Here is a 24122-nt window from a genome sequence, read left to right as displayed (position 1 = left end):
TTTTAAATTAAAAAAAAAATATATATTTTACATCAGTTTTTCATTTTTGCACATGTATGCATTTTCTTTCTTTTTTTTAAGATTTATTTTGTATTTATTTATACAAGCATTGGGTACAGTCAGAAGTGCGGGAGGATGAGAGAATTCACCAGAGCCAGAGCGGGGAGCAGAGCAGGCAGAAGGACCGAAGTACACTGCTGAGGGGAGCAGCCGGTGGCAGGAGAGGTCTGTGCCTCTCCTCCAGTGGTGGGGGGAGCAGCCAGGGATTGAACCGGCGCTGCAGAGGCTGCGGGCAGCTTCGCAACCCAGCACTCAACCGCTGCACCACTGGGGAGGCCCAGCACATGTATGCATTTTCATCTCAGTTATTGTCCCCGTAAAATTCCTCCCCCCCCCCTTGTTTTCATCCTACTCCCTTCTCCCCCGCTGTAGTGTGTCTCTGGTTTATAGTTGCCTGTTGATTTTGATTTTTACTGAGAATGTAAACTGGTCCAACCACTATGGAAAGCTGTGTGGAGGTTCCTCAGCCTGCTTAAATTGGAGCTTCCATATGATCCAGCAATTCCACTCCTAGGTATTTACCCAAAGGACACAAAAACATTAATTCAAAAGGACACCTGCACTCCTATGTTTATTGCAGCACTATTTACAATAGGTAATTATGGAAACAACCCAAATGCCCCAAAATTGACGATCCTTTTGTGTGTCTAGTTTTGAATTGTTTGACCATTTGATCAGTCAGTTTGGAGTGTTTTGAACCAATTTTTTTTTTAACCAGTCTAAGCCAGTATAAATCAGTTATAGATGACTTGAACTAGATACAAACCTTTTAATAAAATTAAAGGATGACATAGTTGGAGATAAATTTAATTGTTAAGCACCAATCAGTAAAATATTCTCTAACCATCAGACCTTATTTGAGCCAATCAGAACCTGCTTGTCCATGTCAGAACTAATTCGAGCTAGTTAAAATCAGTCCAAAGAAATGTGAGTTATTAAAAATAGACCCACATAATTTTGGTTAGCTATAACTGATTTTAGCCAAAGTGGTTTTAGAGCATTAGAGATGGTTTTGTAAGTAGAACTTTTTTAAATTGAACTCTCACTCTAAACTAGTTTGGACACAAAGTTTGGGGTTAAGTGGGCATTGGACTTGGAGTTAGGAGACCTGTGCTTTATACTGCAGAGATCAGTTAGCCTCTCTGGGTTATGTTTCTTTCTTTAGAAAACCGAACCCAAGAGGGTGAAAGATTTGTGCATTTATTTTCAGATCAAGAAACAGATAACTGTCTAAAGGTATCGGTGGAAGAGTACAAAGTGATTAATTTTGGTGCTGCTCTGTGTGGCATTGGTTTGTTAACACTTTCTGGCATTTGGTTTGTTAACACTTGCTTTATGGTGCCCTGGTTTGGGAGAAAGATGTTATATATTGCTATCAACACAAGTAGAAGACAAAAGCCATGAAGGTTATTTATGGATTTACACATGTGAGTCCTCTCTCAAGATAACTAAACCCGTTAAATTTTGGTGCAGCAGAGATAGTTTTATTTGTCTGAATACCACTCACGCATGCTCAGAGAATTCTAGAATAGTGATGTCATCATTGGTGACAGCATTTCTTTTTTTTTTTTTTTTTTTAAGATTTATTTATTTATTTATACAAGCACTGGGTACAGTCAGAAGCATGGGAGGGTGAGAGAACTCGCCAGAGCCAGAGTGGGGAGCAGAGCAGGCAGAAGGACCGAAGTACACTGCTGAGGGGAGCAGCGGGCGGCAGGAGAGGTCTGCGCGCCATGTGGGACCCTCCTCTGGTGGCCGGGGAGCAGCCGGGGATCGAACCGGCGCCGCAGAGGCTGCGGACAGCCTCGCAACCCAGCGTTCAACCGCTGCGCCACAGGGGAGGCCCAGCATTTCTTCCTGTACCTTAAAACATAAAAATACAGAAGTGATCATCTTTTCAAATTAAAAATAAGGAGGAAATAAGGTAGTCACAATGTCTTTTGTGTCATTCTCATTGCAGAATTTGGAGTCTGCTTTCTCATTAAACATGATCTGGATCTGCTTTCAATTCTTAACCCTTATTTCTAAATAACTTTGTGCCAATTGAGATGCTATGATGTGATATAGTAGAATATTTATGTTTATATAAGTCATCGTCTTCTGAAGAAGAATTCTGTTGAATGCCGTTCCTAACAGTGACCTACACCTGTTAGTCTTTATAGTGTGCAAATACAATTATGAATGTCTGTAGAGACTCTGCCCTTATTGACTGTCTAGTCATGCTGAATGTGAAGTTGCAAATATGCACTAAGGCACACTGAGGTAGTATATTGCAATGGCCTTAGGGACTCAGCAGGAATTTTGAGCATAAGATGAGTCACCAAATTGAGGATGGAGTAGAAAAAGGCAACCTGGAAAATCAATAAATGACCTTGCCTGAGTCTAGTAATTTTATGGTTCTATGGAAATAATCCTGTAGGAAGCATTTAACGTTATGACAGTTTCTGGAAGTGGGACAATGGGGAAAGGGTATGATGAGAGGAGAATCAGCAGCATCTAATTGTAAGGCAGCAGCGTGTGTGAGGAGGGTGAATACATTTGTATACTTGAATGGACAAATAAAGTTGTCAGTGGTAGTGAGATAGCTGCTTATTTTTCTGAATTTCAGGAGGGTTTATTAACATTAGCAATAGGAAAATAAGAAGTGATAGGTGACATTTTTCAATCAGATTGGTATTTTGAATAATTTGAATCTACTTGAAGGATAAAAACAAACCATGAAAAGTGCAGATTGTAAAGGATAAAAAAAAATCATTGTTAGTTATTGCTGGTAAAAACAAGATTATTTTCTTTTTAAAGTGTACTTTTGTTTTTGAATCTCTATTAAAAAAATGAGTGTAAGCATTGCTTTTTAGAATAAATTTAGCAAATTTAGATAAATGATCTATTAGTTGTGGAACTCTGGTCTCTGAGCAGTGGTTGCTCAAATTTGGACTTAGTTCCTGAGTGAGCAGTGATAGTCCAGAAAAGTCTGACTTAATATGCAATAAATAACAACAACAACAATAATGATGTATAAGGAAGCTACAAAGCAAATCTTCCTGTGAATTTAGCATTATCTTTGACGAAACTACAATGACAGGTGAAAATGAATAAATGAAATTGTCTAGATGTTCAAGTAAAAAAAGAGAAAAGCTAAGGATCCAGCACTAGGAGACTTTGAAAAAGCAGGCGTTTGGAACCACTTGCATGCTAAGAATTATTACTCTATAACAATCTCCTTCCTTCTTTCTTTTGCTAATTTTTGTTCTGTGTGATCTCTATATAAAATTTGGTGACAATTATCATCTTGATTATCTTTTTTTTTGCGGAATTTTTATCCTAACAGTGCTACAATAACCGCCTTTAGTTAAAACTTTACTATTTCAGTAACATCTTGTGTAGCAAATTTTGATTCTTGGGCAGTGAATAATACCTAATTCTGTCTTCAAAGAACCCTTAGGCATGTAGATACAGAAGTACCTGCCAAATGGAATGTTAAAACTAGTCACATATTCATGGAGGATTGTAATGTTTTCTAATAAATTTTATTTATTTGTTTGTATTTTGCAGGTGTACCACTGAGCTCTTCATCATGACTGATGGAGACTATGATTACCTCATCAAGTTTTTAGCTTTGGGAGATTCTGGAGTAGGGAAGACCAGTGTACTCTACCAGTATACAGATGGAAAATTTAATTCAAAATTTATTACAACAGTGGGCATTGATTTCAGGGAAAAGAGAGTGGTAAGTTCTTTATCTTTCTGTATAAAAATGTAACCTCTGAGTTAACATTTGCCAGTCTGTGTAGTTTACTTTATAGAAGTCAAAGATTGGAGACTACAGTTGAAGGGAACATATAAAAGTGTATTCTGTTCAATCTGGACAAGGGGATTTAAAAGACTCTGCTGAAGGACATGTCATATAAAACCAAGCAGTAAAAAGTGAAAGTCAAGATTCTTTTTCATTTTCTCTTTGTACACTTTTGACTTTATCTTCCCTTCTGAACTCTACAGTTATTTGTCTACTTTGGTTATGAAACCTACAAACATCCTGCCCCTCTGTGTCCCTGTGTTGTAGGTTCTATCTTTTGCCTTTGATGTCATTTTTAATGGTTCTTCTCTTAAATTAGAATTTGGGCAATTCCTCACTGAATACTAACTGGCAGAACTCATCGCTGCTGCCAGCAGGGTGAGTTTGGAGTAGGAGTGTGGAATGCCTGGAGTGCATGATGATCTGGGAAGTAACCAAGGAACAGGCAAGGTTGTACAGAAAGAAGGGGAGAGGAGGCTCGCCCTTTGTTTTTTTAAGATTGTCGACTGAAAACTATTTTGGTGGTGGAGGTAAAGGCAGGAGGTCATTATGTCAAAATTGCAGAGGAGAGATGCCTTTTCCATGAACTACTTTTTTTTTTTTTGTTGAAAAAGGGACGAGTACCATGAAGCAGGTTTAATAGTGATCAGGAGATTATAGTGACAAAGGCCCTTTAATGGAGCATATTCAGTCTCTGCCTTTTACTTCCTTTCTGCTCTAGGTCTTCTCTTTCACTGCTGGTGAGTCTGTGCAAACTTGGACCTGATGACTGTAAATAGGATCTTTTTGAAATTTTTAGTAATGGCTTAAGATTGGTAGAGCCAATGTTTGTATGTAATTATATTTATTAATTCTTATTTTAAAAACTTTGAATACAATAGCTTTTTGAGATAGAAATCACATAACATAAAATTCACCCATTCAAAATATACCATTTCAGTGGCTGTCAATGTATTCACAGGTTTGTAACTTTTGCCACTAATTTTAGTATATTTCATCATCATGCAAAGATACCCATACTTTAGCTGTCATTCCTCATTTCTACCCCAACCCCACCCCAGCCACTAATAACCACTAATCTACCCTTTATGGGTTTGTCTATTCTGGACATATATAAGTGGACTCATACAATATATGGGCTTTTATATCTGGTTTCTTTTACTTAGCATATATTTAAGGTTCTTTCATGTTGAGTCATGTATCAAAATTTCATTCCATTTTATGAACTAATAATACTCCATTTTTGATTTTTAGGGTTGAACCCTCTTTTTTATCTGTGGTCAGTCTAGTTAGTTTATTGATTTTGTTAATTTTTCCAAACAATGAAAGTATTTATTTCTATGGTAATGTTTATTACCATAAACTGTTTAGTTTATTTTGTTTCCTTTGCGTTTAGTTTATTCTTATTTTTCTAACTTCTTAAGGGTGAAGTTTAAGTTACTGCATTGAGATATTTCTCATTTTCTTTTAAAATATAGGTATTCTATAATTTCCCCTCAGAGCATGCTTTACCTTCAGTCAATAATTTGTATGTTGTGCTTTTGTTCTCATTCATCCAAAAGTATTTTCTGGTTTCTCTTGTGTTTCTTCTTTGACCCATTTAAGACTGTGATATTTAAGAATGTTATTTAATGTCCACATATCTGTGAATTTTCCAAATTTCTTTTCAATTAGTGATTTCTAATTTAATCCATTGTGGTTAGAGAACATATTTTATATCATTTGAATTTTAAATTGATTGAGACTTGTTTTATGACCTAACATATGGTTGATATTTTAGAATTTTTCATGTGAATGATAAGAATTTTTTTTTGTAGTTATTGAGTGAAGTGTTCAACAGATGTCTTTTATATTTATTTGGTTTATTTGGTTTATTTGTTGTGCAAATATTCTTTCTTCTTATTTACTTGCCTACTTGTTCAATCTTGAAAAAGTGAACATTAAAATCTCTAAATATTATTGTTGAATTGTTCACTTCTCCCTTCTTATCTCTATATATTCTTGATGGATTGACCCTTTTATCATGATGAAATATTCTTCATCTCTAATAACAATTTTTGTCTTAGTCTATTTTGTTTCATATTAATACAGCTACTCTAGCACGCTCTTGGTTTTTATTTTCATGGTGTCTTATTTTCTATCCTTTTATTAGTAATCTGTTTGCATCTTTGAATCCAAAATATGTCTCTTATAAAAGAAAGGAACACACAAAACTAAACCAAAACAAACCCTAGAAATCTGCTTGTTGAATTGAGGCTAGCAGAGGGCAAGAGTAGGTGTGGAGAGCAGTGGGGGGAGGGCACTTAAAGATTATGGTGGAGGATTATGGGTGCTTCAGGGATAGATATGATTGGTTACATAAATCTGAAGAGATGTGAACCTATACTCCTAAATCATATATAGTGTTGCAAATCCACATTATCTCAATAAAATTAACATAAAACAATTAAAAAATGGGAAAAATGTGTTTCTTATAGACAGTGTATAATTAGAGCATGATTTTTTATTCTGACTTTCATTCATAATTTTAATTCCATTTACACTTAAATTAATTACTGATATGGTAGATACTGTCTCTGCCATTTTGCTACTTGCTTTGTGTGTGTCCCATCTCTTTTTTTATTACACTGTATCTCCATAAGCATTGCTGTTTATTTTGTTGTCATTGTTGTTGTTTAATAACACTGGGCTGAAGTTTGTAACAATTTTGTATCATATAGATATTTTCTAGGTCTTTTAATCCCCTTATCATTATTTTACTATATTATTATTTAGTAGTTCTCTTGGAAATTAATTATCTTAAATTTTAACAATCTAATTTGGATTAAAACCAATTTAGTACTGTACAAAACTTTATTATAGCTCTGTTTCCTTTCTTTCTTTGTTTCTTTTTCTCATAATAATTAGATCATTATAAATTGTGTGTCTGTCAATACAGATTAATAACTATTACTTTATGCAGCTGTTTTTTCATCAGTTGGGGGAAAACAGTTAAAAATACGTTTCTACTCTCTTTTATATTTATCTCTGTAGTTACCTTTTCTGGGATTTTTCTTTTTTGTGTGTGGATTTGAATTACTGCTTACCAATTACTACTTTTATCTCAGTCTGAAGCACTGTAATTATTATTTCTTGTGGCACAGGTCTGCTAATGATGAATATTCTCAATTTTTATGTATCTGAAGATGTCTTAAACTCTTCTTCAATTTTAAAGAATAGCTGTGTTGGATGTAGAATTCTTAGTTGATAGTCTTTTTTTTCTTCAACACTTTGATTAGGTCATCTTGCTGTCTTTTGACCTCCATTATTTCTGATGACAAAGAGCTGTTAGTTTCATTGGGATCCCTTGCATGTAATGAATCCCTTGTATGTATGTGTGTATGAATCCCTTGTGTGTTCTCACTTGCTGCTTTAAGGCACTCTCTTAATCTTTGGATTTGGCAGTGTAATGGTGATGTATATAGTATATTTCTGTGAGTTTATCCTTCTTGATTTCATTAGGTTTGTTGAGTGTGCACATGTTTTCCATTAAATTTGGGCTGCTTTTATTATTTCTTCATTTTGACTCTTTTTTTTTTTTTAAAGATTTACTTATTTATGCATACAAGAACTGGAGTACAGGGCTGAGGTGTGGGTGGTGAGAGAATTCACCAGAAATAGAGTGGGGAGCAGAACAGGCAGATTGACTGAAGTACACTGCTGAGGGGAGCAGTGGGCAAGGTAGGAGAGGTCTGCTGCACCATGTGGGTTGCTCCCTGGCCAGGGATCAAACTGCACTGGCTGTGGATAGCCTCATAGCTTCATAGGTTGCATCTTAACCTCTTGTGCCCCCAGGGAGGCCCTCTTCAAACATTTTTTTCTGCCTCTTTTGTCTCTTCTCTTTTTATAAGATTCCTAGTATGCATATGATGGTATACTTGATAATTTCTCATAAGTCTCTGAGATTCTTCACTTTTCTCATTCATTATTCATTCTCCCTTCTGTTCTTTAGACTGAATTATCTCAACTGACTGTGCTTCCATTCACTAATTGTTTCTTCTCTTACTGCTCTTGAGTCCCACTAGTGAATATTCTAGTGACTAGTGCCTTTCAGTTATTATGCTTTTTAACTACTGAATTTCTACTTCTTTTTGTAAATATACACATCTTTGTTTCCTTTATTTAATGATATACTGTTCTTATATTTTCCTTTAATTTTAGAGACTTGTTCTCCTTTAGTTCTTTCAACATAGTTACAGTAACTGATTTGAAGTCTTTTTCTAGTTAGTTCAACATCAGGACTTCCTTAGCAATTTTCCCTATGTATTGTCCATACTTTTCTGTTTCTTTGTGTGTCTTATAAATTTTGTTGAAAACTATACATTTTTTTTTACAGTAAGATAAAAATGTATTTTAAAATATGATGAACAAGATCACAATTATATAATTATACATCTACACAAATAAAAGGACAAATAGACAGACATGTGTGTGCTATTTATAATTGACATACTATGCATTATCTAATAGAATAAAAATAATCTGGAATCATTTGGGAAAAATCACCAAACTTACATATTTCTTTACCACAAGAATACTTTTTTTAGAGAAAATGTGTCTTTGTAGTTAAGAATAAAGATTATGAATACCAATAAGAAACTGGATGTATTATATCCACGTTTTAATTCAAAACAATGATCATTAACTCCCTGCCAATGGAATTTGGGTTGATTAGTTTTTCTCCAATATGTCCTCACTTCTCTTCATTTTCAACTTTTTGATCATTGTATTATTTTAACCTTATCAGAGTTCATAACATTTACATTTTGTTCAGCAACTTTCTTTGACACTTCATCCTTATTTTGGATATAGATGGATGCATTGCTCACTACCAGTCCTTTGATTTTGGATTCCCCATTTCTGGTGCTCTCAAATCATTCCTTCTTTTTTCATATTTCATTGTTACTTGGCTTGGTTTGCTTAGTTTTTCTTGAAATATCTCAGGATTAAGTTATCTTACTGTTACCTTGATTCTATTCTGATGCTTCATCCTTTCTTTCTATGTGAGCTCATTGTTCTCCTAAATTCGAACTCTGGATACCGCCATAAAAATTGTGAGAGCACCAGGTATTTTTATCCTGTTGGTTACATGAATGCTTTGCAGGGATGACTGACGTATTTGTACTATTTGTATTTCTTTAATTTTAGGTATTTTCTCTATTATTCAATAATTACTTTTTGGTTTCTTCCCCTCCCCTTCCCTCCCCTTCCTTTCTTCCTGTTCTTCAAGTATCCTCTGTATGTGTGTGTATGTGTGTGTTTGTGAGTAACCCTCAATAACATAATTTGAATAGCCTATATTTTCCATCACTGATTTAATATGACTTTTCTTATATACTCTATTTCTAAATCTACATAAATCTATTTCTTGTCTATATGCACTTCTATTGATAAACAACAAGAACCAGAAAATTATTGACAAAAAATCTGTAGTGCTTATATGAAGAAGAATGTTCAGAAATGTTTCTGAACAGTTCTAAGTCAGTTCTCAAAAAAGAAAAGATGAGAGACAAGTCATGCTCCTGGATAGGAAACAAAACTATAAGCTGCCATTTTCCCACAAATTAAATATAATCACAATTAAGTTTCCAACAAGAATTTTAATGAAACTTGACAGCTGATTATTATGTTCATTTGGAAGAGAAAATGCACAATAGGTAAAAGTTTCTGAGAGTAATAAAAATAATTTGCTGTAAGAGTTATATAAAAAAATCCTTAAAATTAGTGTGAAAACTATACATTTTTAATTATATATTGTAGCAACTCTGGAAATTCAGATTCTTCCTTCTTTCTGAGAATTCTTTTTTGCTGTTCATTTTGTTGTAATTGTTATTGCTGTTTGTTTAGTGACATTCCTGGGTTAAATCTGAGTCTGCTTTTGTTGTTGTTGTGTGTAGCTACTGAAGCTGCTGCTCAGTAAACTTAGTGGTCAGTTAATGAGTGGTTACAAAGATTTCTTAAATTCCTTGAACCAGCTTTTTCTGAAGGGCTGTGTATGTGTATGGAAGGGGGTGTATTGTGACATGTGCTTAATGCTCTTGCAGGCAATTTACAACTCTTAGACTTCTCTTTGTGTTTGATGAGAACCTCAAGGTCAGCCAGAGGTGAGAGATGAGGACCTTTTCAGGTTTTTCCCAGCATGTGTACAGTCCAGCACATGAGCTTGACCTCGTAGATTCCAAGGAATATTTTGGAGCTTTTCACATCTACCAATGGACATCTCATTATATATTTTTTCTTTTTAAGGGTTTTTGTTTGGTCTATTAGTCACAATTGGTATTGCTGCTCTGTTAATTGTGATGTTAAATAATTGAACCTAATTGTTTTCAACAGATGCTCCATTGGGTAGGTCTATTTCAAAGAGAAAGCTGTGAACCAAGTTAGGTAAAATAAAGATAAGGCCTGGGGAATGGAGCTTTTACAGGCAGCTTCCAGATAGTTCTCTTCAGATGAGACTTTTGGGGACTCCAAACATGTTCTGCCTCTACTTCCTACAGTGGTTATTAGGCTGTTGGTTTTCACAGCTACCATAAGTTGTGCATCTTTTGGTTTTAAAGGCTACTGTGGAGAGGGGTGGCCTACTCCTGGGTGGTCGGTTATAGGAATAGGACAAGTTAAAACAGCAGAACACTTACTGTGTTTTACTGGTATCAACACATTTATCTTGAATAAATGTCTCTGAACATTGTAAGACTTCATTAATTTTCAAAACTCTGAAAAATTTGATTTTGACATTTTTGCCAATGCTTTCATGAAAGAAGACATTTTCAGAGGTCTATCTGCATTCTAAAAGTTTTTTCCATAGAATTGCTTTAAGAATACTTTTAAACATGGGATGGGGAGTAGTCATATAATAGTGATGTTTCTGGAAACTAGTGACCTGGGGGAACTTTATGAAAAGGGGTGGTACTTATTATTTTTAATGTAAATTATGGAACATTTATATATTTCACAATTTATTTCTAAAAGTATGACTATATATTTATTGATGTACATTATTTTATTATCCAAAGGTAGTTACTTGAAATAAAATACAAGTTCTGTTACAGATGGGATTTTCTTTAGAAATTTAGATGCTTAGGAAGTTGTACTAAACAATAAAGTAAGAAGAGCTCACTAGTCTTAGAATTTATTTTTCTCTCTTTCATTTTGCTTTTTCAGGTGTACAGAGCTAATGGGCCAGATGGAGCCATTGGCAGAGGCCAGAGAATTCACCTGCAGTTATGGGACACAGCAGGGCAGGAGAGGTATGAGATGTTCAGTTTTGTATATTTTACTGAAAGAAAGGAGGAAAAAGGCAACAACTATACTTTTAACACAGTGACCTGAGCAGGAAAAGGCCAGCTGATTAGTTTATTTGCACCTGAGGATAAGATATGGTGCCAAATTAGCAGGAACTTTATCATTTGAGACATGATAATAGTGGCTTTATTTCATACAAGTCAAAGAAAAAAATTAAATCTTTTCAAAATGGATCATTTTGCTTCTTTTTTGCATTTTCCTTTTTTTTAGGCTTGTGTACTTTTCTATGTTCTTTTCCTATATTTACACATCCACAAAGGAAGCTATAGGTATACGTATTATTTTTACCTGATTCTTGAAACCTAGTGGAAAATCTGGTTAGAATTAACTGATATGGTCAGGGATTGCTTGACCAAAATAAGTCACATGAAATCTTGATATAAAGTTGCTTTTAATTATGTACAGCTTCTGTTTTCTTTCAGTTTCCTTGAAGGACTTTATTAACTTTTTATTATGGAAAACTTAGAGTATATATAAAAGTAGAATGTGCAATATAATGAACTCATGTATTCATTTCAACAGTTACAGTGGTCTTATTTTATATATATGCCTTACTACTACTCACCCCACCCCCCAAATTGTTTCAAAGCAAATTCCAGGCATCAGATTATTTCAGTGATAACTATTTTGGTATGTATCTCTGAAAGATATTCTTTTTGTAAGAACACTGATTAGAAGTGTTTAAGAAAACCTGATATAGCAGATTAGATGACACAGACGAGCTATTTTCTTCCCTGGAGCCTATGCCTGGTACTTGTAGGCATAGGCTGTAACTATGAAGACAAAGTAAGAGGAAACTGATGGTTAGAGGGAGAAATAGTAGAGATAGCAGGACACAGTCTTGGAAAGGAGAATATCAGGAAAGATAGGGAGGAGAGACAATAGTGCACCCACCTTAAAGCCAACAAATGACTATTAGAGACCAGAGATTTCTGCAAAGACTGAAATTAGAAAAATCATGGAATACATTATAACATCAAGTCAACCATGCTTTTATAGGACAAGGAAAAGATACACAGCCAACGCCATCGCTTTTGGCCTACTTAACTCTTCATGTACAATAAATTCTTAGCTGAGTCTAAGGGATCAAGAGCTAGTTCTTATCATTCCTGTCTAGCAGGCTGGGTTTTCAAATCACATGGTCTGTTAACAACTAAACTTATGTGAGTGATAACTGTCTCATTTATTTGTAGTATCATTTAATTTGTTTTTCTTTAAATTAAAGAACCATTTACACATATTGTTATTAAAAGAAAATTCCAAGTATAACTTTGATAATTGTTGGCATTTTACAAGGTCTAGATCAAGTTGCAAGTATTCTTTCTTGTTCTAGATATCTATTATATTTTGTAAGATAACAAATGTCATTGGTTTTATGCATAATTTTATACTGTTAAAAGTATCACTTAAAATAGCAAAACTCACTAAATATTGTATAACTAGGAGTTACAGTATGTATGTGCAATGAGAAATTATTAGAAGTAGTGGCACATTATTAAACATCTAATTGGTTGTTAACGAAGTATTGTAAGAGACTCAGGACATTGCAGGTAACTAACTTTGTATTTCAAGTGTGGATTAGGTGACTAGTCTGCTTTCATGTTCTTAGGTTTCGCAGTCTGACAACAGCGTTCTTCAGAGATGCTATGGGGTTTCTTCTGCTTTTTGATCTGACAAATGAGCAAAGTTTTCTCAATGTGAGAAACTGGATAAGTAAGTGTTATTGTTTTTTACCTCCTGATTCCTACTCCCCACAATAGCATGCTCTCCTATTCTACTTCTGTTGTAAGTTATTTTGGAGGAGTTCCTAGTGCCACTTAAAATGCTGTTTAAAGGAGTAAGGCTTTTAGAGTAGAGGTAAAGTCTAATTAAAATCTTGGTTATTCCTAGTACTACTAACTGGTTTGTGGAGTACTTCCCATACTCCAGGTAGAAGGCAGTGCTTTCCACGTCATCTCTTAATCAGTCTTTTTTCTGCACTGGAGACTATTACTCCCATTTAACAGATGAAGAATTAGAGAAGTTCAATCTCTAAATATATGTGTGACCATTGTGTGCTATTCTGCACCATTCTCGATACTAAAGTATAAGTTATATAGACATAAATACCTTTTGAAGGCTCTAATGGATCATATTTCTAGTTCCACATCTCCTCTGTGCTTAGAGGTCCCTCCTCTTCTTTCAGGGCCAAAACATTTGTCAGGCAGATCCTGTCATGGAAAATTCTAGAACTGCATTAGCAAAAGTGTTTCCTAGCACAACTTATATAACTCTTAATTTTGCCTCTTTCGAGAATTCCTCTTCTCTTGAATGATTGGCTAGAAGCCATTTAAAATTCTGCTTGACCAGATAGCACTTTGCAAATGAACTTTTCCTTCTGTTGGTTATATGTAATAGTATGACCCTAGAGAATCTATTGGGGAAGTTTATAGTGTTAAATTGTTAACATCCAAATCTTTAAAATGAAAACACAATGTAAGAATATCTACTGCTTAAAAAATTACTTTGTGTTTTAAAATTATGAAAGAGTAATTGGTTGGGGTTCTGAAGATAGAAAATCTTGGTTTAGGGCCTCCCTGGTGGCGCAAGGGGTTAAGCACTGCACTATGAAGCAATCCGCAGCCTCTGCAGCATGAGTTCGATCTCCCAGCTGGCCAGGGAGCAACCCACATGGCTAAACAGACCTCTCCTGTCTTGCCCGCTGCTCCCCTCAGCAGTGTATTTTAGTCAGTCTGCCTGTTCTGTTCCCCACTCTGTCTCTGGTGATCCTCTCACCCCCTACATCTCTGGCCTTTACCCCAGCTCTTGTATGCATAAATAAATAAATCTTAAAAAAAAAAGAAAATCTTGGTTTGAAAAATCAGTTTTAAAATAAATTATGTAGTGCATTGTGTCTTTCAAAGTGTTTTCACATACTTTGAATGATCTTTACACTCACCTTGTGAAGCGTTTCATATGGGTATTGTGTCCTTATTTTAGGAGGAGGACACTGAGGCTTAAAGAGATTTATTCAAGGACCTGGAACTTTTGGCTTTCAGTTCAGCGGCCTAAACTAAATTGGTCACTAAGTACTGAAGAGCTGTTTAATACTTTAAAGAAGTAAATACTATTGTTACAGATGGGGAAACTGAGGCACAGATCACACAGCTAATAAAAGGCAGAATAGGGGTTTAATCTCAGGCACATTGAGTTCATGTTCACAATCACAACGCTGTACATATAAGTCACTAACAGGACACAAAGTCACTCTGGAGATGAGAGCGGTTTCACACTAGATATAGCTGAGAAGCAGGTCTTAAAGGTAGGGCGGGGACTTCCTGAAGGAAGATTGTGGTTTGTTATTCAAGGATGTGAGGAGAGCAAGCTTAACAGCTTCCAGGAAAGAAAGGGCATGGTTTTTATTAGACTGGTACATAGTTTGGTCCTCCCTGAATACGTCATGTTCCCCAGTTGCCCCTTGAAGAAAAAGATCATGTCTTGAAATTCTCCATGGAATATCAGGTCTTTGTTAATGCTCATTATATTCTTGTCAACTTGACTCTCACTTGCGAAACTAGAATGAACATAACTTCAGTATGAGGAACTGAAATGTCAACACTTTTCTGGTTAACCATAATAAAAAGTAGGCCATGAACTTTGGGGTATGTCATATTGTGAAAGTTTAGACTGCCGTAATTTTGCTATAGGATGTGATGTTTAAGAAATAAAAGTTTATTTTCCTTCTCTGGGAGATAAAACCATTTAGCTTAGTGAAACTTTTATTTACTTATTTTTAATTGAGGTGCTATTAGGTTATCCCCATCAGGTATGATTTAATTTCTTTTCATTATTTATGTATTATTTTTAAAAGATTTATTTATTTATGCATATTAGAACTGGGGTACAGGGCAGAGGTGTGGGGATCGTGGTGAGAGGATTTACTAGAGACAGTGGAAAACAGAACAGGCAGGCTGACTGAAATACACTGCTGAGGGGAGCAGCGGGCGAGGCAGGAGAGGTCTGCCTCATATTTGTGTATCCATGTACAGGTTTCAAAGCGCTATTGTGTGATCACACACTCACATTTTTGTTTATCTACAGTAGATTTCTTATCTTCTTAATAGGTCAGCTGCAGATGCATGCATATTGTGAAAATCCAGACATAGTGTTATGTGGAAATAAGAGTGATTTGGAAGACCAGAGAGTAGTGAAGGAGGAGGAAGCCAGAGGACTTGCTGAGAAATATGGGTGAGTATTTTTGTGGAAAACTATAGTGAGACTACTTCCAGCACAAACATTTGCCCATGAATGGATAATGCAAAAGACAAAACCAAAAAAATTAATGCGCTAATATGTAGACTTTGGGAGGTGTCAAATACCTACTCCCTTTTGTCATCAAGCATAAAAATGAATTATTGTTTCAAAAGTGGTTCTCTAAAATGTACAGATATTTGGAAAAAGACATTTTTCTGCCTCAGAAACTTTGCAGACTTAATGAAGAACATTGCCACACAAATATTGATGTGCTGGGACAAGTAAATCTGAGAATGGGGATTCTATTTTGACAGAAGACAAAAGCAATAAGGGTGAGTTAGGAGCATGATGATAAATATCAGTACGTTTATTACTGGTAGACTAAGAATCCATTCATCCCCAATTCCCTGTACTTTTTTTTTTTTGTTATGAAAAGTGATTAATTTGTAACGTGAATCTCTTAGGTCACTTCCTACCCAACATTGATTTCTTTGGTAAACCAATGAAGTTTTTCTAGAACAAGTGTAAAATACTGCTTTCTAGGATGTTGCATTGAATAACATTGTCAATAAAGGCAGAGAACGAGCAAAAGAAAGGTTTGTTCACACTTGTATTTCTGTCAGTCTAAGAAGTTACAGTTCACTCTAGTGCTAAGCTACTTTTTAATATAGCTACAAACTCATAACAGATATAGAAGAGAAAGTGGAATGCAACATTAGCAGCATTCTCACTTTTGATGATGCTGTTGGGTATCAAACTTAAGTGTGTATCAGAATCACCTGAGTGCTGAGTTCCACAGTTTCTGATTGTGCATCTGGGATGGCACCCCCAAATTTACATGTCTGATTCCCTGATGTTGCTGATGGTTGAGGACAGTACTTTGAGAAACACTGATGTAATGCCAAGTTACCAGGTATACCTGCCAACAGCTATTTTCCTTGATAGTATAGTTGGACAAAATAATTTCTATGCAGATTGTGAAGCATTTGTCTACTTGTGCCATGAATAGGTGTGGGAAATGAATTCAATGGCTTACCAATGGGGAATCCATGCTAAAGTATAGGGAATACTTTTTTTTTTTTTTTTTTACACAGTTCATTATAGCTGCTGTAATAGAGACTGGTTAGGGTCTTGGGATTTGTCCTGAGGGAGTGCCAGCCACGGTGGGCGGTAAAGAACATCACTCTGTGAGTAAAAATGGCCATGCCTAAATGTTCTGCCACACTCTGCTTTATGCATGGAAGGTAATTGGTGGTCATTAAGCCTTTCATTCTTGATTCAGAATTGAGGGAAATAGAGAAAATTGTGACTCTAATGAATGTACATATTCCAAGGGCTGTGCAAGAAAAATGGGTAACAAATGTAAGATGGGTTTTTTCCATACTGCAGGCTGCTGGCTATTGATAAAGGAAGGTGCTCAGAGGTTTCTGGATGAAGGATGAGTTAAAAACATTCATTTACAACATTAGTAATATAAATACAGACCATTTCTGGAATTTCAAGTTATTTAGCTCAGCAGTATGCTCAGTGTCTTATCTAATCTGAACTGGAAGAAAGGAGGTATGAATAGTTAATCTCTAGGCATTTGGTTCTTTGCTAACTTGATGACATCTTTCCTTTATTCAAAAAAATGGATTAATGATGTGTCATTGTACATTTTTAAAAACCACACACATTACTAAATACACAGACTAAATACACAGACTGTGTATTTAGAACTAAATACACAAACTGATTTCAAGAGTCCCAGACAACTCAGGAGATCTTGATTTCTTTCTTTCCTTTTTTTTTTTTTTTTAAGATCTTGATTTCATTTGGTACAATCTTCCAGGTTGCAGTTATACACTCTGCTTTTCCAGTAAAGGCATATTCATTTAGCATGCAACAGTCTGTGAAAAATAAGGAGGCTCATTTCTTTCTTTAGTGAAGAATGTTTCCGTAATGTCTGGATCCACATGTGAGCCAAATAGCTAGAACCACTTATTAGAATCATTAAATACTATTGCTTTCATCGCTGGCAACCTCAAACTGGAAACTAGCATCTTCTAATTTTGTATAAATAAATAATAGAAAAGAAACCAGTTCAATGTGGATTCTGACTTGTGGCATGAGTTGCATATTTTGGTAAAAAACAACAAGTGATAATGTCCCTTCATTGATTGAAACTGTTTATCATTTTGCTCATTTTATTTTAAAGTTTGTGACTTGTTTTTTGAAAGTACACTAAAGTTGGTGTCCTGCATATATTCCAAATGGCCATTAAGGGGTAATTTACGGACTGCTGTCACTATTAGCAGCACAGGATTTTCCTCCGTGGTAATACTACATTAGCACCACCATGTGGACAGAAGGAACAATACCACTCTACGGTTATAAGGGGACAATTAATCCTTTTGAATTTTAGTAAGATTACTAAATTTTTGCCTAACTTTTAGGAAAATCAGAACATCATTTTTAGAGAATAAAAGAACCATTAGATTAATATTCATTGAACACCTGTTGGTTTCCAGGCTTGGCTATATATGTGTATTATCTCATTTGCACCTTACAAGGATCATATGAGCCAGTTATACCCAGTTTACAGATGTGGAGAAATGTTCAAATAAAGAGGACAAATGCCTTTTAAAAGTGAATATCTAGAAGATTTGGACATGAAGATATACTAACTCCATCCACTAGATTCTCGGTGCATTCAGGACAAGCTGAATAATCAAATTTCATATGTGACCACAAGACTCTTTTCTGTTTCTGGGCCATCATTTTATTATGCCAACAAAAGTCTTAATTTAGGGTCTTATATGTAGATGCCATCTAATTCACTTTTCTTCTGGCTACTCAAAGAACTGAGTGTGGAGAGGAGTCAACTCTAGCATTCATTTATTCCTGTAGAAACAAAAACCACATTACCCTGATCGTGCAGAAAACTGAGTGTTGGCCTAAAAATTTTAATTTTTAAAAAATCTGATTCCTTGTCACATGACCTGAAGGTTCACCAAGGCAGGAAAATATCCTTTTAATTGAAAGATAAGTTTGTTACCCACTCTATTTCTGGTGAATCTTCTCATCCCCCACACCTATGGCCTACACACCAGCTCTTCTGCACAAAAATAAATAAAGTATTTATTTATTTATTTTTAATAAATAAAGTCTTTAAAGAGAAAAAATGTTCTGTAGAAATTAAATGCTTTTCCATGGGTATATATAATTGAGAAAGAATGATGAAGTAAATGTAAGTATTTAAATTTTGACAATTCTCAATCCAACATTCAATTCCTATAACAGTGGCAGAATTTCAAACTATCCACAGTTCTTAACAACATCTTAGGTATTCAATAAATAGATATTTGCTGAATCCTCACAGAATATGCATGTTTCATATTTGGTAATCAAAAGCTGCCTGTGACCAGGGGAGTGGGTAAGATGCATGATCTTCATTTTGTGGATATAGTGACAGATGAAGATGGAGGAGAAAATATTGATAGTAACTAAACAGGTAGCCAAACAGGTTTAAAAACCGCTAAGATCACCTAGATTGCCTAGTAGACCCTTCTCTGATTAAGATACTTTAGAGTTAACATATGAAGGGCTCTGAACATGGGCATGTTAAAATCAGCAGAGCAACATGTCTTGTAAAACTCACAGATGGGTGGATAAATGCTCAAATGAAATATAGTTTCTTCACCAGTTTTCAAGAGCTATACTAAAGCAGGATAGAATCACAGAGGTCCAGTTGTAATGCCTGATAGCTTGTTTGAGAAGTGTGAGGATAATATAAGACAGCATCTTGAGGAATCACAATGGATAGAGAGTCTTCATCCATATACATGTACTCCCTAATGTGCTTCTTTGTAATGCAAAAACACTTGTGAGAAGGTCTGTTAAGAAGTTATAAAAAACTCTGTAAAAAGCACTCCTTATGGAGAATAAAAGAGTAACTGCCATTGTAAGCAGAATCATTGATGTAGTTTATACAGGAAAACAGAGACATCTGCCAAGAAATGTAATAGTGTAGGATTTTAAAGTCCCTATAAATGTAAGGAATATTTTACAGAACTCAATGGTGCGACCCTTTCTGAGCTGCTAAAATAACTGTCTTTTGTGGTTTTTATATCTAAGAGCATTTTGGTTGCATGTCTTAATGGTGACATGAAATCAGCAGTTTAAGGAAATACAATTTTATTGCTACTTTCGTGGCTTTATTAAGAAGCAGGACGAATCTGGCATTGATTAATTCTGTTGCAAAGACTAACTCAGATGTATAAGGAAGGGGTGGCCACCAAAAGAAGACTGATTTCTCAAGATTATGTGAAAAGCCGCCTTACAGTTTTGAAACAATGCTTTGAAAATTATTAAAAAATTACATGTGTATGGCAGGTCTTTGGATAACAAAGCAAATATAAGATTGATGTCCTAGAAGAACTCTGAGATGTGATACATTTCAAAATGTCTTCAAGTTTATGGCACAGTAATACGGCCTGAAGTTACAAGTGGCAAAGCTGCTGACAAATACAGCAGCAACCTAGAATTTCTCTTCTGTCAGCAATTTTTTTTTTCATATGCAGTAAGAAAAAAAGATTTATCTGTTTAGAAAATCCTCATACAAATCATGTAAGCTTGGAACCAGGAGAGTCTGAGGTCAAGTTGGTCACTGTGGATTCCAGCTGTGGAATCCAGCTGTGGATTCAGACTGGTTCTGCTACCCTCCAGCATTATGAAATTGGGTAGATTACTTCACATTTTTGAGCTTCAGTTTAATCATTTATGAAAAGGGAATAAAAATTTCCAAAAGTTCTGCCTCTCCATTAGGAGCACAATGTGAATTATTTTTTAACTTTTTCACTTTTTAATCGTCCCGTGATGGGAAAATGGTTTTATTGTCTTACACATTTATACTCTACTTTTTTTCTAAGTTGAATTATCAAGAGCAAAGATCACTGACCTTTCCCTCCACATGTTATTACCGGAGTTGTCTCTCTCTTCCAGAATCCCCTACTTTGAAATTAGCGCTGCCAATGGGTCAAACATAAGCCAAGCAATTGAGATGCTCCTGGATCTAATAATGAAGCGAATGGAACGGTGTGTGGATAAGTCCTGGATTCCTGAAGGAGTGGTGCGATCCAACGGTCACACTTCCCTTGATCAAATGAGTGAAGAAAAGGAGAAGGGGTCATGTGGCTGTTGAAGTCAAGCAACTGAACAAAACATCAGTGGCCCATGTCTGTGATCTTCTCTGTGGGTGATAACATGGCATAAAGAGAGATTAATGGACATTTTGTACAAACTTCTTAACATCCCAATTCGACCTAAGAATAAAGCATCCAGTTTTAAAATTAATTTGCTGCAGCTTCATAATATTTCTATATGATTCAGCCTGAAAGTTAGGAAAGACATTTCACATAGCCAAAAGTGCCTTAGAAAATCTTAGGCCACTGTAGTACATCAGGATTCAGGATTTTGTAGCCACAGAAGAGTGTTTAGAATGTAGCATGTCTGAAAACACTGTAACTTGCCTTAATATAGATAGGCCCTGAGACTCACAATCTAGATCTTAAACAAAATTGTAAAACTATCACCCTTGAATCCAAATTAAAAGACCCTGCTTGTACAACTGGTGACCTTTTAAAATGCCATCTAAACCACTTGAAAATTAAGAATATATACATACATCAGTTTGATGTCCTTGTACATTAGTTTATATGTGCATTCTCTTTTATATGAATATATGGCACATTATGACAATTTTTGTAGACTCTGAATAAACTGGATTGGCCAATTGTATACACTCAATGTGACTCTTGTTGGTCAGAAAGAAATTGAGAAGGGTTGGGGTCAGGGTGGCTTAATGTAATATGAGCAACCTAAGTGGGACTTCTATCTCCCTGCCATGTTCCCCTTGCTCTGCAAAGTTGATTGATGGGACCTAGATTTTTAATGGCTTCAGTTCACTGTGATCTGTGCAATTATACTTGGCTAATATGTTGGCCACATTTGAACATAGCTGGTGCTTATGCTGAAGTTATTTGTGATAAGTAAACATTTAGCTTCTTTTCTTCATATTTATATTGGTCTGGCATTGTCAGACTCTAGTTTAATTAGCTTGTGACTACTAATCTTCTGTCTTAACCATCAGGCTCTGTATGGTTGATATTTACAACTTGTTTTATTTTTCACATTGGTAGAATTGAAGGAATTAGTTTTAATTATATAAAATGTCTATTTGCCATTTGGTGGAAGATAGATTTTTGTATTTACGCAGTTATATTTGTATTGTAGCTCAATATAAAAACAATCAAGTTTTCTATAGCCTGTATTTTTCATTGATATCAGGGGCATTTATTTGCTGGGTCTTGCCAAGCTCATCTATTCTGTGGCATTGCGAAAGTGTCTTTATACCAAATTAAAGGTGGCTTTAATATCTGCTTCATGACAGCTGATTATAAAGTTCAAAGGGGGGAAATTCTTGTTTGCTGAATGGATTTAAAGAAGGTAGATTAAAATTTCCATAGAGCTTAATGGCTATTTAGGAAGAAATACTACATATAATTTAAAAAAAGTAAAAGTAAATGTATGTTGTGGTAGCAAATGTTTGGTAGAACTGTAACTAGGAAAGTACAGCTATGATGGAAAAGAATTACTTTTATGTGATAATTTTCAAATGACTTTTTATTGAGCACTTACCCTGTTTATTTTTTTCTTTTTGGCCACACCCACCCCTCCAACCCCTGGCTTAGCTGTGGGGTTACTGAGATCTGTGTCTTTCTATCCTAAGAAGTCAATAAGTTCTACACATTTGTGTTGGGTATTCTAGTGAGGAGAAGATTCAAACATTTCAAGGGTAGGATCATAGTCCCAAGCAGTGCCTTCTAAAGCTGCCCTAAAACTTCAGTGGAGTAAATCACAATTTTACAGATACAGGTCAGGGAACATTTTATATGGTCTATTTATACAGACAAAAAGAAGACAGTTTATTTTAGTTTTCAAGAACCAAATGAGCAAATTAGCTACAGATTCTACTGGCCTTAAACATAGCATATGTTTATATGTACACATGATATAGTGCACGTACAAACCACCTTTAATCACTGAAATAACATGTATTCTATTTGGAAATAATTTGTTTAAATTTGATATTGAAATATATTTTTTGTGCATCAATGTATTTTTCTATTTAGAAGCCGGTGTAAAAGTAAAGTGTATCTTCAGTGAACTTCGTGCCAATTAAGCTTATAATAAAAAGTGGCCTCATCTGTCAAGCTTGTGTGTGAATGTAATTTCATTTCTTATCACAAAGAAAGTCCATCTAAAGGTAATAATACTAAAGAAAACCAAATCCAGGGTCAAAAATTCCATTAGGTTCTTGATGAGGGGCAGGCCAAGACAACATGTTCAGAGAAGGTAATTCATCAAACATTCAAGAAGTGTTGTACAAGCCACTCTCAAATGAACACAAGGATGGCAAGGGCATGCACTAAGGTCTTAGCTGGGAGATATTTAATGCAGGAAACATTGGGAAGGTCATAGCTATTTATTGAATGACATGGGAAGATATGTGGGGAGATAGATTCTCTGACCTTATTTCCTATTACTACCACCTCACACCTCCTTTTGCAGGCACATTGGCCTTCTTGCAGCAGTCAAGTAGGTTCCTGCCTCAGAAATACTTGCTCTTCCATCTACCTGGAATGCTAATCTTCCTGTAGCTACATGGCTCCATCTACCATCCTTTGAGAGTGTTCAAATGTCACCTTGTCTAAAAATTTACTGATCACCTTATGTAAAATTGTAGTCACTTGAACCAGTTTTGCAGTGATCCCAACCAATTGTCGCTTCCTGACCTGTTATCCTGCTTAACTTTTCACATGCCACTCATGAGCACTTTATATATTTATATGTTTGCCTCCACTAAGATATAAATGTCTGAGAACATGGACTTAGGCAATTTTCTTCAAAACTGTGTTTCTCCTTCCCTGAAAAGAGCCTGGTACACAATGGTTACTCAGATAATTTCTGATGGATGGAAGAAAGGACTTAAGAGGAGCAGGGTGAAGTGAAAAAGTTTTCAAAATAGGAATCATTAATATTCAAAGACAGAAGAAGAGAATTTGAAAATTTAAACAGCTTTACAAATGTTTAGAAAGGCTTATGTGAGAAATTAGGAAATCTGAGAAGTATATTCTTGTCTTTTGAAGCTAATGAGGGATAGCTAAAAATCTAGAATGTTTTGCTCGATAGTTTTATAAACTACAGATCTCTAACTAGTATTTCTGGGTTTTCTATTAGCAATATGGATAACTAACTGGAAAATTCTGTAACTGTGTATAATTCTGGATAAAATATAAAAAATATTAAAAGGTAGTGTTGATCTCTCAAGTAAATAAAAGAAATGGCTTAAAACTACCCCTGTTTCCCATAAAACAGAAAACAACAAATAGCAACAATAGCAGCAGCAAAGAGAACTTACAATAATCTAATGCTGGATATAGTTTGCTTTTGGCTTTATTTTGTCCTCTATTCCTAAACACACACAAAGCCAATTTCCAGTCTATGTCTTTGGTTTCCCTAAGAATTTGTGACTATAACCTGCTTTATAACCATAACTCTTCTTTTATACTGGTTTAAGGTTCAAACTTATGGGTGCTGTAAGTATGATTTAAGTGCTTTAAGGGCAGGGTGCTTTAAGTAGATTTCCTGGTTT

The 24122-nt window shown here is 35.2% G+C and overlaps 1 protein-coding gene across 1 annotated transcript; it reads left to right on the top strand.

Annotated features, from left to right (window-relative positions):
- Nucleotides 1-3634: 3634 nt before the first annotated feature.
- RAB27A (RAB27A, member RAS oncogene family) lies at nucleotides 3635-20609 on the top strand (the record flags this gene model as incomplete). Its single annotated transcript, XM_084241119.1, has 5 exons — nucleotides 3635-3787; nucleotides 11054-11139; nucleotides 12804-12907; nucleotides 15298-15421; nucleotides 20411-20609. The coding sequence occupies 5 exons, from the start codon at nucleotides 3635-3637 to the stop codon at nucleotides 20607-20609; spliced, it is 666 nt and encodes a 221-aa protein (XP_084097245.1).
- Between the last annotated feature and the right edge of the window lie 3513 nt (nucleotides 20610-24122).

Source organism: Talpa europaea (genome assembly GCF_964194135.1).
Source record: "Talpa europaea genome assembly, chromosome: 8".
In the NCBI taxonomy this organism is placed as follows: Eukaryota; Metazoa; Chordata; class Mammalia; order Eulipotyphla; family Talpidae; genus Talpa; species Talpa europaea.
This window is presented reverse-complemented; position numbering and strand designations above follow the sequence as displayed.